The sequence below is a fragment of the Lytechinus pictus genome, chromosome 5 (genome assembly GCF_037042905.1).
Source record: "Lytechinus pictus isolate F3 Inbred chromosome 5, Lp3.0, whole genome shotgun sequence".
NCBI lineage: Eukaryota > Metazoa > Echinodermata > Echinoidea > Temnopleuroida > Toxopneustidae > Lytechinus > Lytechinus pictus.
Genome location: NC_087249.1, coordinates 39,281,602 through 39,298,169, shown reverse-complemented (window position 1 = coordinate 39,298,169; position 16,568 = coordinate 39,281,602). Strand labels below are relative to the sequence as shown.

The 16,568-nt window shown below is 35.4% G+C and overlaps 1 protein-coding gene across 1 annotated transcript; it reads right to left on the bottom strand.

Moving 5' to 3' along the window:
- Positions 1-2,321: 2,321 nt before the first annotated feature.
- On the bottom strand, positions 2,322-16,426 carry LOC129261434 (WD repeat-containing protein 19-like). The gene is made up of 14 exons (XM_064100356.1): positions 16,212-16,426; positions 15,599-15,656; positions 14,213-14,442; positions 13,437-13,577; positions 12,942-13,031; positions 12,328-12,452; positions 11,699-11,880; positions 10,377-10,551; positions 8,877-9,001; positions 8,108-8,189; positions 7,461-7,611; positions 6,693-6,816; positions 6,197-6,273; positions 2,322-5,633 (listed from the first exon to the last, which is right to left on the bottom strand). Exons 1-14 carry the CDS (start codon positions 16,391-16,393, stop codon positions 5,522-5,524), a joined length of 1,854 nt encoding a protein of 617 aa, XP_063956426.1. The 5' UTR covers positions 16,394-16,426; the 3' UTR covers positions 2,322-5,521.
- Positions 16,427-16,568: the final 142 nt, after the last annotated feature.

Below are 16,568 nucleotides of genomic sequence, written 5' to 3'. Positions count from 1 at the left end.
GTCAAAATGCTCCTTTATCATGTCAGTATATAAAAAAATTGAGCTTGTGCTTCGCGCTCGCATTTAATTGTTTGAGACACACAGCTTTTTCTGTATTTAAATAAAAACGCGCTTAGACTGTCCAGCTTTCAGGTCGGAATATCAAAAATTTTGAGCTCGCGCTTCGCACTCTCATTATTTAATTGGTGATACTTGTATCCTCTTCATTAATCACTAAAAACAGTCCTAATTGAGTCCCTTTTCACGTTACTATGATAAAATTTCGGCTTCGCGCTCGCATTGTTTAGTTGGATACTTATCTTTTTCATGATTATAAAATCTCCTCAGAATCTTCAGGTCTAAGGACATAAAATATCAAAGAATTTGAGCTCGCGCTTCGCGCTCGCATTATATATTAAGACCACATGAGATACCTTATCTTGTTTATAACAATAAAAACTAACATATACTTAAAACTTCAGTCTCTAGTTAGGACTACCCCCTGAACCCCCCCCCCCCCAAAAAAAAACAAAAAAAACAAAAAAAAAATCAGATTATAGCGGCCAATCGAGAAAAATGTTGATGAAAATATTTTTCGGCCCCCCCTATTGGCGAAAGCTGGATCCGCCCCTGAAAGTTATGATGGTAATTCAACATATACCCCCATTCGCGGCCAAAGTTCATTGACCCTAAATGACCTTTGACCTTGCTCATGTGACGTGAAACTCATGCAGGATGTTCAGTAATACTTGATTAACCTTATGTCTAAGTTTCATGAACTTGGTCCATACATTTTCTAACTTATGATGACATTACAAAAACTTAACCTTAGGTTAAGATTTTGATGTTGATTCCCCCAACATGGTCTAAGTTCATTGACCCTAAATGACCTTTGACCTTGGTCATGTGACCTGAAACTCAGGCAGGATGTTCAGTAATACTTGATTGACCTTATGGCCAAGTTTCATGAACTAGGTCTATATACTTTTTAAGTTATGCTGTCATTTCAAAAACTTAACCTTCGGTTAAGATTTGGTGTTGACGCCGCCGCCGTCGTAAAAGCGGCGCCTATAGTCTCACTCTGCTATGCAGGTGAGACAAAAATGGGACACTCTTCATATTTTGTAAATCATGAAAAGAATGAGTAATTAGAAATCTTCCTATATTAATAATGCGAGCGCAAAGCACGAGAAGAACATTTTTATTTATTTTAATATACGTTTTGATTTGATCAAAAAGGGATCTGTTAACGGCTGCTTGTAAACCATGAAGACGTTACATATTTTAACTATCAAATAATGCGAGCGCGAAGCGTGAGCTGAAAATTTTGACATTTCTAACTGAAGAATGGAAATTCTAAATTTTTTTGTAGTCGTGAAAGGATAAGTATATAACTAAACAATCGATGAAAGCGCGAAGCGCGAGCGGAAAAATTCTGGACACTCTTTCTATTCATGTTTTGTAAATCATGAAAAGGATGAGTAATTGGAAATTTTCCTGCATCAATAATGCGAGCGCAAAGCGCGAGCAGACAATTTATGATATTGTGATCTGAAACTGGATAATGATTTAAATAGAGAACAAGCTTTGTATCTGAATAAACGCTTTTTTAAGATTTCGACCTAGAATTTGGATTACCTTTCTTATTATGAAAATCAATATAGCGAGCGCAAAGCGCGAGCTAATATGATATTCCGATCTGAAAAAATGTCAATTTAAGCTCTGTATTTCAAGCACTTTGTGTGAAAATTGTGAGGTGGATATGGATCACATTTAAAAAGAACTGATATGTTTCATTATTATTACTTTGAGTTTTGACATAGGACTGGGACATTCTATAAGGACATTATGTCATCATATGAAAATGATGACTATATCTTCCTATTTCTCTTCCAAAGCATGAGAGCGCGAAATCTGTTAATATTATGACATGAAAACTGGACATTTAAAGCACTTTTGAATAAGATGCATGAATTAATTTTCAAAAATCAATGCGAGCAGAAATCGCGAGCCGAAATTTTGGATAAACTGTCATCGAATGGGGATTTTAAGTAGTTAGTTTTAGAATTGATATTGAGATATACACAACTCACCAATCAAAAATGAAAATGCGAGCATGCAGTGCTAGTTGATACGTTTTGACTATCTGACCTGAACAGGGATATTTTGATAACTTTATGGAATACACGAAAATGATAGTACCTGACAAATCAAATTGAGCGCGCAGCGCAAGCAGAAAATGTTAATAATCAGACTATAAAACAGAAATATTTACAGAGCACTTTTTAAAAATCAATTTGTAAATCAAACAAAATAATGAAAGTTCAATTTCCGAGCAGAAATATGTTTGTGTATATTGACTTCAAAATTTGATATTTTAAGCTTCATACATCTTCATATTTCATTTACAACACATAACTATGAGTCATACCCTCAAAAATACATGTCCACATTTCACACGGCAAAACCAATTGAATACAGTAAGCACTGGATAAATTTTTGAAATGAAAATAAATACAAAAGGATAATAATGCACAATTATAGAGAATAAATTATCAAAAACGACAAAAAAAATCATCTCTGAAAAGTGCACTTTCATGGTAAAATTCCCATTGTTTTTTACAATGAAGGTCTCATTATATTATGACCATTTTGAGATTTCAAGTAGCTTGCTATGGAAAAAAGGATCATGGGGGAGGGGGGGGGGGGGGAGTCCACAAGGAAGATTTTCTCATATTGTATTATCTTTTGATTTTTATATGCTATTGGGAGGCTGCACTCTACAAGCCTTGCTTTTTAGCAGCCTCCTCCATTTCCAACCTGATATGTAGTAATCTTGAATATAATTTTTGTACAGGGATACTTGAAATATGTTTTGTTATTTTTATGTCAAAATGTACAAAACAAACTGTAATTGTTGAAAATGGAAATAAATGAAAGCTAATCAAGATATTTGGCTATGCCAATTAAAGACTATGGACCTCACCAATTTGTTTAATGCAGACTGAACAATTAATAATGTCTAACAATTAATAACTTGTATGAGGAAAACAATATGAGAAAAATAGGCCTTGTGGACCCTTGGCCACATGGAATGAGATGTTCAACAAATTTGATTACCATTTGTTAATGCAACAAAATTAAGTTATACATTGCAGAGACCTGTAGAATGGAATCAAATTCACTGGCAGTAAATAATAATGTCTTATTTACCCAGGGTAGCCACTAAAGGCGACCGCACACCTTACGATTGGTCTGCGACCCGATTTCAGAATAAAATGTAGTAGAATTTTATGGCTACAATTTGAAACTAATTTGGCCTTTACTCCGAAATAAAGGCTTGCAATCTTTCAAAATTGTTATATTAGTATTCTTTCAATTAATTTTAACCTCAAATAAAATGATATGTTCCATTCAAATTTTCAGAAAATGAGCAAAATGCGATTTGTTCCAAAATCGGATGGCGAACAGTCGTAAGGTGTGCGGTGGCCTTTAGGAATCTTCTTTTCCTGCAGGCCCTTTGTAACATAATATGTTACTATTAACCTTCTCCAATCTAAATGCAAAGCGCCTAGCAATTTTTATAAGTCTTTGGTATTACTCGGCAAAGGATCGAACCCACGACCTCCCATTCACGAGGCGGGCGCTCTACCACTGAGCCACCATGCCCGGTCGATGGAAGGATATTTGACTGACAGCACTATTCTACTGCTCCACATCAAGTAACATACACATCATCATGTTCTATTTATGCCTTCAGAAGGCTTACACATTGAGAAGATATTTGCCACCTCATCACATCCCATTTAAATCACTAGGTTGATATATTTTGCATTTCATCAGTTACTTGCTCAGAATATGTGAAGTACAGAAAAAGAAGGGTAAAATGACTTTTAAGGGCACAAAGATGATAACCAGAATACATAAATAGATTTGCGTCATATTTACACTTGATTCTATTAATTTGTACAAGGTGTACAGTACAGTATTAGAGATTTATAGTAACGTTTAATTTCACAATTAATTCACTTATTTTGCTTATAGAGTCCCAAGGCCATTCCATAAAGCTGTTTGAAAAGTTATGCATAACTGAATAATGTTGTAAGGTGAAAAGTCAGTTACACAGAGATATGTCATTTAGCACAAGGAAGGAGCCATCAGTTACGTGTTAAAGGTAAAGGAAAGTTACAGCAAACAATTATTTCATTAGAAAGTCTATAAAATCAAGGTTAAATGTCACCATATAATGATAGATCTAGATCTGGTACATTGAAATAAACTTATCTTTGTGAAATCTTAGCTGAAAACCGATAATTCTGATGATCGCTAACACAAAAAGCCATATGCGGCACAGTGTATTAATATGTTTTGGGAAAATACCTAACATTTTATGGAATTCCTTGCTTATTTTGCTAATTTCTCAGCAATTACACATTTTTTCCAGAGCCATTTGGCACATATTTTTATTTATATAGACAAACACTGGGTAGTCATTTTATTGGATTCTGTTCGAACTCATCTTTAGATTGTTACCAGAACTGGTATTTACCTTTAAGTCATGCGTACGTTATAAACAGCTTAAAAAAATGGCCCCTGGGGGGGTGTTTCACAAAGATTTAAGTCTGACTTAAAGTCGCACTTCAATGCCAACGCGTAAATGATATACAACGCGCGATCTTATTGACTGATTCACAGCAGTGTGCGTCCTCTTGGCACGATCTGACAAATGCGGTCATGCCTTTTATACCGCACCAAACTAGGCATTTAAGTGCGACTCTGAGTCAAATTTAATTCTCTGTGAAACACCCCCCTGTTCTTCAAATTCAATTCAAGATGAAAAAGCCTGATAATTAAGATGGTCAAATAATCAGAAGGTGTTGATTGGCCTAAATCTGCTCAGTCTTCTCTCTGTTAAGTCTCATCCCACATGGTCTAATCCTAGTTTGTCTACAACCACTTTGCCACCTACACATTTAATCTTGGTACTAGTTAGCCCATTCACCATTTAGTCTAAATTCCTATCAAGCTCTTCCCATTTCATCTAATATTCACATCACCTAGCCTATATGGGTAAATAAACTATAATTGAATAAAATTTATTTTTCCTTAGTAAAATTGATAAGTAGATGAAGTGGAAATTAGACCAACCAGGCATTAGACTAAATGATAATTAGACTAAGTGGGTATTAGACCATGTGCAGTGGAGACCACACGTCATTCAGACCAAATTAATAAAATATCAAATAAAACTTATGCACTAATGTCTACACGCTGCCATCTCAGAGTCTAAAGCCATTTCCTTTCATGCGTTGGTGATCTGCAGCTGGCACATCTCTGAATACTCTGTTTACGTGCATTTCTATATCCTCTGAGGGAGGGCGCTACAACATTATGATGTCATGTGCATTATGTCTATTGATAATCTTACCAAACAGGGTTTAGCCCCCAAATTATTAGACTATCTGAGAAATAGACCAACAGTTCGTAGACCAGGTAGACCAAATAACCAAATAACCTTACAGTCCAGTCAAATAGATTGGTCTTATTCCTCCCCTTGAGGTTGAAGATACATGGATGGATCTGCAATCTTTTTAACCTGTGCGGCCTTGATGCTTGATGAACACATAGGACAAATGTCTTCTGATTCCAAGAAACTGATAATGAGATATAAAATAAGAAATAATTAGGGAACAAATAAAACAAACAAACAGGTAGCTGATTTGCCATAACCAAAACCCAAGTGAAACCTGCAGTTTTATTTCATATTCAATTTTTGAAAGGGAAAATGAGCAAACACCCCTTACTTTCATCATTTTAAAAATATATTTCCTTTTTTTACATTAAAAAATGGCAAATGGCATGGTAATGACGACCCTTGATCTCCATGCTATGTGTATTGTGCACACTGGCACAGCTCTTTGATATGTGATATGATATATTGCCATCACCATCCTCATAATCATTACCATCCTCATCATCATCATCATCTTCATCACCATCATCATTATCATTACCATCATCACAATCATCATTATCATCACCATCATCATCATCATCATTACCATCATCATCACCATCATCATCATTACCACCATCATCATCATCAAAATCATCACCATCATCATCACCATCATCATCATCATCATCACCATCACCATCATCATCATCATTATGTCATGTCATGTATATAGATGAGTAAGGGTGCGAGCTGACATACCTGATGAGTTCTGAATGCAAAGCTGGAAAATCACACTTAGGGCAGACCGACCAATCATCACGTACCATGTGACGACCCTACAACGAGAAAAAAATAATTTATTCATTGATAATTTATGATTTTATTAATTTTTTTATACATGGAAATATTAACAAAGACATGTTTCATTACCATGGTTGAGTGGGTACTCTTCAAAAGAAACAAGAAATGCTTCGATCCATCATTCATATATCACAAAATAGATATATTTTCACCTATAAAATTACCATTGTGGTCATTATTCCTTTTATATGCAAACATGGAACAAGACTGAATATTAACCTTCAAAAGATTCTTCAATTATTGTAAAAACATATTTTTACATACCAGACTTTTAAACTCATGACCCTAAATGAAAGGACAACCGGGAAATATATTCCTTCAAGCAACCACCTATAAGCAGAGGCATACAATAAAATTTAAACTTATCAGAGTGCATGTAATAGTTAAGTCTCACCGTGATAAGGCAGTATGGGATGGTGTTTTTACAGTCAGGGCATGAGATCTCAGTTTCCTCTAGTTGATATTTACAGTTTGGACAAGGTGCTGTAGGCTCATCTTCTTCCGTCTTGTCGGGTTTTCTGCACCAAAACAAACATATTATTTACAGAGTAAGATCACACAAAATACAATATAACGAACACTAAAGAATCAAGTCAAAATATATTTTTAGTATCTAACCATCTTTCCTCCCCTTACCTGACCAAATGCACCCTATATTGAATATTTAAAGAGTACAAAGGAAAACATGAAAAATCCAGAATTCGCAATTTCATTAAATAGTTGTTATTTGTATATATTTTTTTTTTAATCTGATGACAATCTAATTCTAATGATCAGAATCATGATGTTGGAAATGATTATTGTGTTTTTAAATATTATGATCACCATTTCCTAATTACATGTATCATCATTGTCATTGTTAGCTGCATCTCAACGAACCAATGTTGCCAATTTTAAGAATAAAAGCTGATCTTAAAAGGCTTCAAATAATCCATTGTAATAAACAGCTATTTTCATTTATCCACAAAAGAAAGTTTATGGAGTTATAAGAAAAACTAGTAATACTACTTATATTCAATCTATTCTTTAAAATGATACTGGAGTTTGTTCAATGAAGGAAGTATAACAAAATACGTAATTATATATTTTTCCCGCTTTTTTCTTTCGTTTGACATCTCTTTAAAAATTTTGTTGACTTTTTTTATTCAAGCAATTTTCTTACCTGACTATGGCTTCAATTTTCTTCTTATACTTGAGATCAATGGAGTTCCTATACTCCGGTCTCATCAGCATGGCGGCATAGCTGAATGAGGAGTTCTTCAGTCCTGATCGATGGCACTCAATCACAGTGGATGTCAAGATGGGGACCACATCTGAATAAAACACCCCCAAAATAAATAAAAAATTATAAATATGACATCTGAATAGCACAAAATAAATACATAGTTCTAAGTTGGTGGCGTACAATCACTGTGGATGTCAAGATGGGTACTAAATACATCTGAATTACCACGATTGACATTCAAATGGATATTACACCTTAATAACAATCCAAAAATAATCGATTTCTAAATTGATGGCATTCGATCACAGTCGATGTCATGTTTGGAAATACATCTGAATGACAACACAAAATAAAGACACATGTCTACTCTACATAAATTACACACGTAATAATTTTGGTTTTGAATAACAATTAAGAAAAAAATATATCTTTTTTATTTCTCTTTTGTTTATGTACAGGTGGACTGTCTATAACGTCATGTATGCAGTACACACAATTTACTACGGCAGCATTCTTTATGAGTTCTGTGTCATGTGATATTGATAACCATATAATAGTGTAATGGTATTTGAACAAGTACTTACGAGCTGGGAACTTGCTGATATTGTTAGCGACCCTGATGAGCATCCGGGCACCCTTCTTATGATCCCCTCTCTTCACATGGATCTGATCACACAGACCAAAAAAAAAATGTCAGTAGAAACAAAATCCCTTCACAAGCTGTTCTTTAATGAAGATCATTTAGACAGTCACAAGGTAAGTATATTCTTCAATAAATACCGGGATTCAATACATTATATTTAGCAAACAGCAAAACATAATCTTCTTGTGGCCAAAACAATATCAAAATATAAATACATTTGAATCATAATACTTTGCTCAAGTTAAAAATTAAAACTGCTTTTCACTTGTACATTGCGCCTCTAAATCGATGTTACAATATTGTTACAGATTTTCACGATACCAATTACGTGGGCGTAAGCGTAAAAGATGAATGCCATACAATTTGATTGGCTCAAGTAGTCCCTATCATCACGATCATCTTCTTTATATGTAGGCTTAAATTCTGTAACCCCGAGTGCAGCTATTCACATATACAAGCACAAGGCACTCGTTTTGCATAACCTTTTAATAAAGCAGAAAGCAGACACTATTACCACTTCTCCATCCAAGGCAGCATGTTAAACCCCATTTGAAAGAAATTAATAACCTCAGATATATCGCCACTATATCATATTACAATTTCCATCTGTGCATTACATGCTTTATAAAACGGGCCAGCAATATGAAATTTGTAATAGAAAAATGAATAGAATCAAGGAGCAATAGAGTGGAACAGCGGTTGTAATTTACCTTGACAAGGATATAGCTATGTAGAATCATGAGATTGGTCGCCATCTCTGTAGGAATCTTTATCTTCTGTGACCGTAGCTCTGTGTACATACTGTACAGAACATCATGGGCATTTCTGTAGTTACCTGCAAAAAAAAAAAAAAATTAACAATTAAAATATCAAGATATTCTGTGTCCAGACAGGATGTGTCAATTTGATTTTAAAAAATATTTGTCGAAATCTGTAAAGCAATATTTACATGTACTAACCCACTATTAACATCACAAACAAATTGTTATTTACACTTTTGGATCCTAAGGAAACATGTTGTCATTTTTTTTTCAATGACAGTTAAACTGATCACCTTTGAATAATAAACAGCGACCTATTAATATGTAGAAGCATAAAAAGATAGGTACATCCAAATTGCATTTGAAATTTCTCAATTGAAGTACATCCCAGCCCACAATCTTATATTGAGATAGAGTATCCTGACCCCCTTCAAAGCCCTTATTTACAGGGATGGTCCAGGCTGGAGATATTTATATCTCAATAAATAGAGTAAAATTCACAGAGCTAAATGCTGAAAATTTGATCAAAATAACAAATTACAAATAACAAAAATATTGAATTTTAAAGATGTGCGTTATTCCGGTGAAACAGTTCTAGGCATGTCTTTATGAATATTCATTAGGTGGGCTGATGATGTAATATCCCCACTTGTTCTTTTGTATTTTCTTATATGAAATTGGGTTTATTCAAAATTGTTCTACCAATAACTAAAACAATTGGATTGATAAATGATTAAGTGCATTAGTTATTTTTTGCCGCAACTTATTTCATCATAATGGAGACATATCATTTACACATGTATGAAAAAATGAAACATTTATGAATTCATGTAATAACATAAGAAAAAGGAAAGTGGGAATGTGACATCATCAGCCTACCTAACAAATATTAATGATGATGTGCATGTAACTGTTTTCACAAAATATTGATAAACTTTAAAATTCAATATCTTGTTATTTGTTATCCGATTTTTATTAAATTTTCAGCATTTTGCTCTGTAACTTTTACTCTATTTATTTAGATAAAAAATATTTTGGGCCCGGATCATCTCTTTAAAGTCTTCTCAGTATCTTGTGCCTTTGCACCTGAGGTGGTGGCTCTGGATTACACTTGTCACCAAAGTAGGTATATTCTGAAAGCTTTATAAATCTCAATGATCATTTCAATTCACGTCATTTCCCATAAAAAACCATCAAAATGATGAAATTGTAATGAGAACTGAACATACAATACAAAATAGACAGTTTAATAATGTGGATGGGGCTAGAAAAAGCAAGCTTATCAAGTCTTGCCCCCGTAGAATTGGAAGGGAAAGTCCATGATCCCAAGAGCATGTGAGGTTAGATCTAAAATTGAACAATAACAAGTTTGTAGAACTTTTGCTTATTTCGTCAAAGTGCCTCCCTTTGAAAGCACCAAATCCTATCATGAATGAATTGACAGCTTACCAGCGATCTGTTCTTCCCTGGCAATGATCGTAGCAGTCCTGGCAGCTTCTCTGTACTGCTTAAGAGCCATATACAATCTAAACAGATATTTGGCATCTTTGGGGATACCGTCAGTCTCACCCATTAGGTAGTCGATCAATTGATGAGCTAGCTGATCATCTCTACATCTACCAACCTACAAAGAAAAAAGAAATTAACAAGACATTCATTTTAAGAGCCATATAAAATCTACAGAGATACTTGGCATCTGTGGGTATGCTATCAGTTTTTATCAAGATCTTCATCTTAAGACCCATATACAATCTAAACAGATATTTGGCATCCTTGGGGATACCATCAGTCTCTCCCATTAGGTAGTCGATCAATTGATGAGCTAGCTGATCATCTCTACATCTTCCAACCTATCCACAGAGAATGGAAAAGACCTTCATGTCGGTGACCAAAAGACATCCATAATGATTACATTTCACTTGGTATACTTTCCAGATACCACATAAGCGAAACCCATTGGCCCGTATTCTGAAGTCGGGTTTAAATCAAACTCAGGTTTAAAGTTGTGGTTTAAGTATGGATAGCCAATAGTTACATAAATCACTAACAGTAGAGATGTAATATTTCACCTCATTTGGCTCTCAAATCATTCAATATAGTGTAGGAAGTATAAATAGATTATCGTCTTCACCATCGATGAATCAGGAAAAAGCACAGTAAATATAAGAAACATACAACTTAATAAATATTTTGACACTTTTGGCTTCCCATAATTTTAGCACAGAGTTAGACCATGGTCTAAGTTAAACTTGACTTTAGAATACAGGCCATTTAGTCTAATAAATCAATCAACATTTCCTGAAAAGCACCTTGACCACTCTGTAAATAGTTCCTGTATAAACAACTATGTCTCTTAAGAATTTCCATGTGTGCACCCAAAGACCAACATCTATTCTTGTCATGAAGCAGTGCCACTATTCTTTAAGATCTTCCACATCTACCACCCTTGTGATTCCGTGTAGCCGGACCAAGCATTATGGAGATCAGGCTTTTAGCTATGTGGCCCCAGTTATGTGGAATAGACAGCCAAGTACTATCAGGAATATGAACACTCTTAAGACATTCCAATCAAGTGTCAAATATTACCTATTTTTACAATCATATTAGTGAAGTCCATGTCTTTTCCTCATATGAATGTTATGTTTGATGATTTTAATTGTGATTATTTCCAATGTTTTTGTTTATTTAATATGTAGCGCCTTGAGTAATGATCCATTAGAAAGTGCGCAATAGAAATACTTATTATTATCATAATATTCACCGATACTTACCGTTTCAATAGCCATTTCAATTGCCTGGCTATCGTCTCGGTTATTGGGGCAACGCAAGAAATGTTTGAGTGCTCTCTGGTATTGCTCACACAGTAAAAAGAACTTGCCAGCTAACAGATGATTCTTCTCCCCTTCGAAGTAGAGGGCAATACTTTGGTAATCTTCATGGCTAGCATCTTCACCTGTTATACACAATCCGATCAGATTCAAATATTAGATAGCTAGTAAAGATACTGAAGGGTGATTGAAAATGTTATACATTCCCAAGTGGACATCTTTGATGATTATATTGAACAATGAATGTGCCAAGTCTCATATTCATTGGAGATAGAAGTCTGTTCCAAAAGATTTTTCTTATTCATTGCCATATTATTCCATTACCAAGGCAACACAGTGTCCAATGTACATTAGAAAACATGCACCAATGTGGGTGCCAAGTGTCATAAGTATTGGGCAAAAAATGAGGAAGCAGTTTGATCCAAATATTTCCAATAGATCAATCGCTCACCTAACCGAGCAAAAGCCGATTCCTATATACCCCCTTCTAACTTTTCGGGCAGGAGTAGAAAAAGACGAATAAAGTAAACTAACAGACATGGGTCTTGAAGGACAGACAGACCTTTACTTACCAATAATGTCTGCATAGACTTCCATCTGGTTATGGGTTTGAGCCAGCTGAAATGCATCATTATTACATTGTGACATCACTAAGAACTGGATAGCCGACGAGTAGTCATTCAGCTTCTGGAAAAACCTAACATGAGAGGGAATTTAATGGAAGAAAAAACATGTTAGCAAAACAAGGTCCAAGAAAAGTGCTGCCAGGTAGACAGTCCTTAAAAACATTAAAGTAGAAAAAAAACCATAGGAACACATTGCGCAAGAGTCTATGAAGTGAAGTAGATTCTTTTGTTTTTCTTTTAGCCAAAATATTTACTTTAATTTCATTAGTGCATGCTGCTATGAGAAAAAAGTTTACCCTCGATAGTTGACCTTATAATTGCCGCAAGGGCACATCTACATGTACCCGCTCTTGACGTCTCATGCAATATCTTTAATATGTGAGACAAGTGACTTGGTAGGTATTTAATTAATTTTTTTCTCAAGTCACACATGATTCGCAACGTCCAGGTACATGGTTAGCAAGGTAGACAAAAATTTATACTTTTTTTTTAACTTAAAGAAATCTTGTTTAACCCTCTTAATAAATGTGACTGTGTTTTTTATCAGAAAGTTTCCTTACTTGGCGACCATCTTGGCTCCCTCCACAGATCCTGATTCTTTGACGACACGGACAGCCTCCTCCGGGTTCTTCAGATAGTCCAGTTGGATTCTGAAAAAAAGAAGAATATTCAATAAATCATCATTTCAGGAAGAAAATACAGTTGGGACATGTCAGACGGTTACAAGGCAGGTTACTATCATCCACCCACTATCCTAATACAAGACTAGCAAGGCAAACAATGACCAAGTTATGAAACCTGTTGAAATCTTAATAGTTTACAAGAAAATAAAATGGCGTCGGCCCTGCCTTGGGCATGTTAGAACTGTACCAATGGTACATGTACATTGTGTGTGCAATTCTAATGCCTTCGATGATGCCTATTGCACTCGACGATATGTATTATTTGTATACTATTTCTCTAGACCACTAGAAAGTTTTGAGAGTCGAAGTATACTTGTAGAAAACTTCAGATTTTTATTTCGAATAATAAAATATGGATTTTTTTTGTCATACCTGATGACATTATCCCAGTCCTTGGCATTTCGGTAGGCTGAAGCTGCATCTTTGTACTTGCCATCGGCTTCCTTAGCCTTGGCATACTGAGAGTGAATCTTAGGAGACGTGATCTGGGGTAGAAGTTCCCCTACCTTTGCCCTGCAATCAATAAAAAATCATAAGTTTTATTATTCTTCAAATGAATATATCTGACGTTGAGGAGGTTTAATAAGTAGGATGTGGGGAGTTCAAGCCCTGGCTGCGTCAGACCAAAAGACATTAAAAGATGGGATTGCTGCTTCCCTATTTGGTGTTCAATGATTTATTAAAGGGATAGAGCAACATCGATCTGATGCTGTTCAGTAGGTGCCTGGCCCATGATCAATTGGGCAATATGAATTTTTGCAGGATTCTATTTTCTGGTTTCTTTTTCAAACAATAAAATATTGATTATTAATGGATTATTATTATCATGTGGTAAGTCCTGAAGAGGATTGTTCAATGGTAGCATGATAGAAACAAAACAAAAATTGATAGGTGGGGAAAGAGGAAAATGGGAGTGAGAAGTATTTTCTTCCACTTTTCTCGCCTTTTTAATTTTCATCTCTATCACTCTACCATCCAAAAGTCTTTTCACGACTTACCACATTGCAAACCGTCCACCTCTCTCACTGGCTGATATTAAACTTGTAGAGATTATGAATTTGTTATTTTAAAAAGTATTTATGAAACGGGTCCCAGAATTCATCTAGAATATGCGACTAGACAAACAGAAAAGGAGACCCATCACTTACCAGTTCTTGCATCGGATGTATACAGAAGCTGCCTTATCTGGATAACCTCCCCTCTCATAGAGCTGAGCCGATTCTGAGTATTGCTTCATACTCTCCAAAATAGAAGCACAATCTCTTTTCACCGCCCGGTTGTTCATCTTCATCGCCATGGACACGCCGCGTCGAATGTCGCCAATGCGAATAGACATACGCGCTACCCCTGCCGCGCAGGTCTCATCGTGATCACGCTCCTAGAGCAAAATAATAACATCATTACGTAACATGTCGTAACATAACATAACAAAATGTAAGATAACTTGGGCCAAAAAAAAATTGTTTACTTGGCGTAGCCCACCCGACCCTGAAAATATCGCCGACCCTTTGCTTTTTATTTTTTTAAATCCGATATTGATTGCGATCTACTGCGTAAGTATTGATATCGCAATGCGGAAAAACCCCGGATGTTCTTTGCTTTCAAGATTTCAACAATTTCTGGCTCGTTCTGTGTCCATATATATATTAACATATGTGTGTGTGTGTGTGTGTATGTGGTGAGAGTTATTTGAACATACTGTGGTCTACCCCTCTCATCAGATCATCCCCAAGGTCTGAGGACCTATCTACGCCACTGTATGTATGTATGTGTATTAATTGCTACTTTCATGTATGCAAATATAAGCGACAATGACCAAAAAAAAAAAAAAAAAACCTGTTACGCCAAGTCAACTAATTTTTTTGGCCATAACATAATTTACAGAAAAACATCAATTTCTGCAATAACATTCAATTTAACGCTATATACGTCAGGAAATGAATACACTCCATTTTGGCGCCAAACTTGTATTCCCCTTTTGTTGCACATCACTTCCATTCATCTGTGCATCGCACTCTGATGAGTACACATCACAAAGCTTTACTATGTGTCTTTTCCTTAGTATTCAAATAATTTGAACCTCATTTTTCTATGTTCATAATTCTAATACATGTCTTTATATTTTGTTTTAAATAAAGACAGTAAACACACAAAGAAACCATACCATGTCGGTAACACTAAAACTAGTACAAAGTTGGCTGTGTAAGATACACAGACACATGACCTTCATTACAATGTCTCAACAATGTCATGTTTTCTGATAATTATTCATTTCAAGTATAAAATGCAAAATTGAAAACCACCTCTAAGTGATTGATAAAATTCAAGCAATAATAAATAAACAAAAACTGAAATTTTGGACTACAAATTATATCGTTGAGTACATTATTGGGGCAGGGGCAGGGGCTTAGATAACATATTTAATAGTAGCACGTTGGTGCTTATTCTATGACTGAAAAGGTGACACCCACCCCATATGTAGGAGAGGGTATGATAAATGAAAAAAATTAAAACCTTGTTTTGTGTTTGCTTACCTGCTCTTCCCTGGTGATACCTTTCTCATAATGGGTCAATGCGTTGGGATAATCTCCACTGTATACAACAAAGACAGACACACAGAGTGGATTAATGCATTGTGATCACTTGATTCCTCAAACAATCCATTTTGATTGGAGTTTTAACTATTCTTCTGTGTTGGTTTTGGTTGGAAAACAATAAGGAAGACAATGTGAACAAAAAAAATATGATGATGACATTTTCCAACATTCTTGGATAGCCCTTTGTCAAAAAAAAAACAATTTTTGAGCTTCAACAAGATCGCGATGTCACATTATGATTTCTGTCCACTGAAAGCATCTTGGGATAATTTGTGAAAATGGTAACTACGTGACCCTCCACCACAACATGACAATTGCAAAGGTCCTAATGAAAGCTCCAGTAAAAAAACCCAATTCTAGAGTAGGCATGAAAAAAAATAAAGGATACAAATAAATCAATGAGCTACAAAATTCATGACAGTCTAATGTTGCCTCATTGTCAATTTTTTTTTTTGGGGGGGGTGGGTGGAAATATATTGCTAATTGCGATAAATTATGACCAATATACTTCGACAGACAAATGGGATAATAAGAAACAAGGTTTATTTACGTGAACTCAAGCTGCTGGGCGTATTCCTTGGAGATGTAAGGAATCTGTTCCGGGGCCAAGGTCTTCGCTAGCTTGAGGGCCTGGTCCCAGTGCAATAGGTCTCTCCTCATCTCCAGGGCAGTGATAGGTCTGCTAGAGGTTAGGAACAGGTCCTGGGCTAGATTGAAGTCCTCTTGGTACATGGCCAAATGGCCGGAGAGTAAGTTCCGATCATCGATGCCCTGGGTGAAGAAAGAAATTTAAATAGGAAGAAATTTATAGAATGCTTGATCGCCCGACCAAGGTAACCATGCTAAAGTTGGGCTAATCGTTACATTATCATGTCGAATATCCAGGGCACGCTGGGAAAACAGTTTT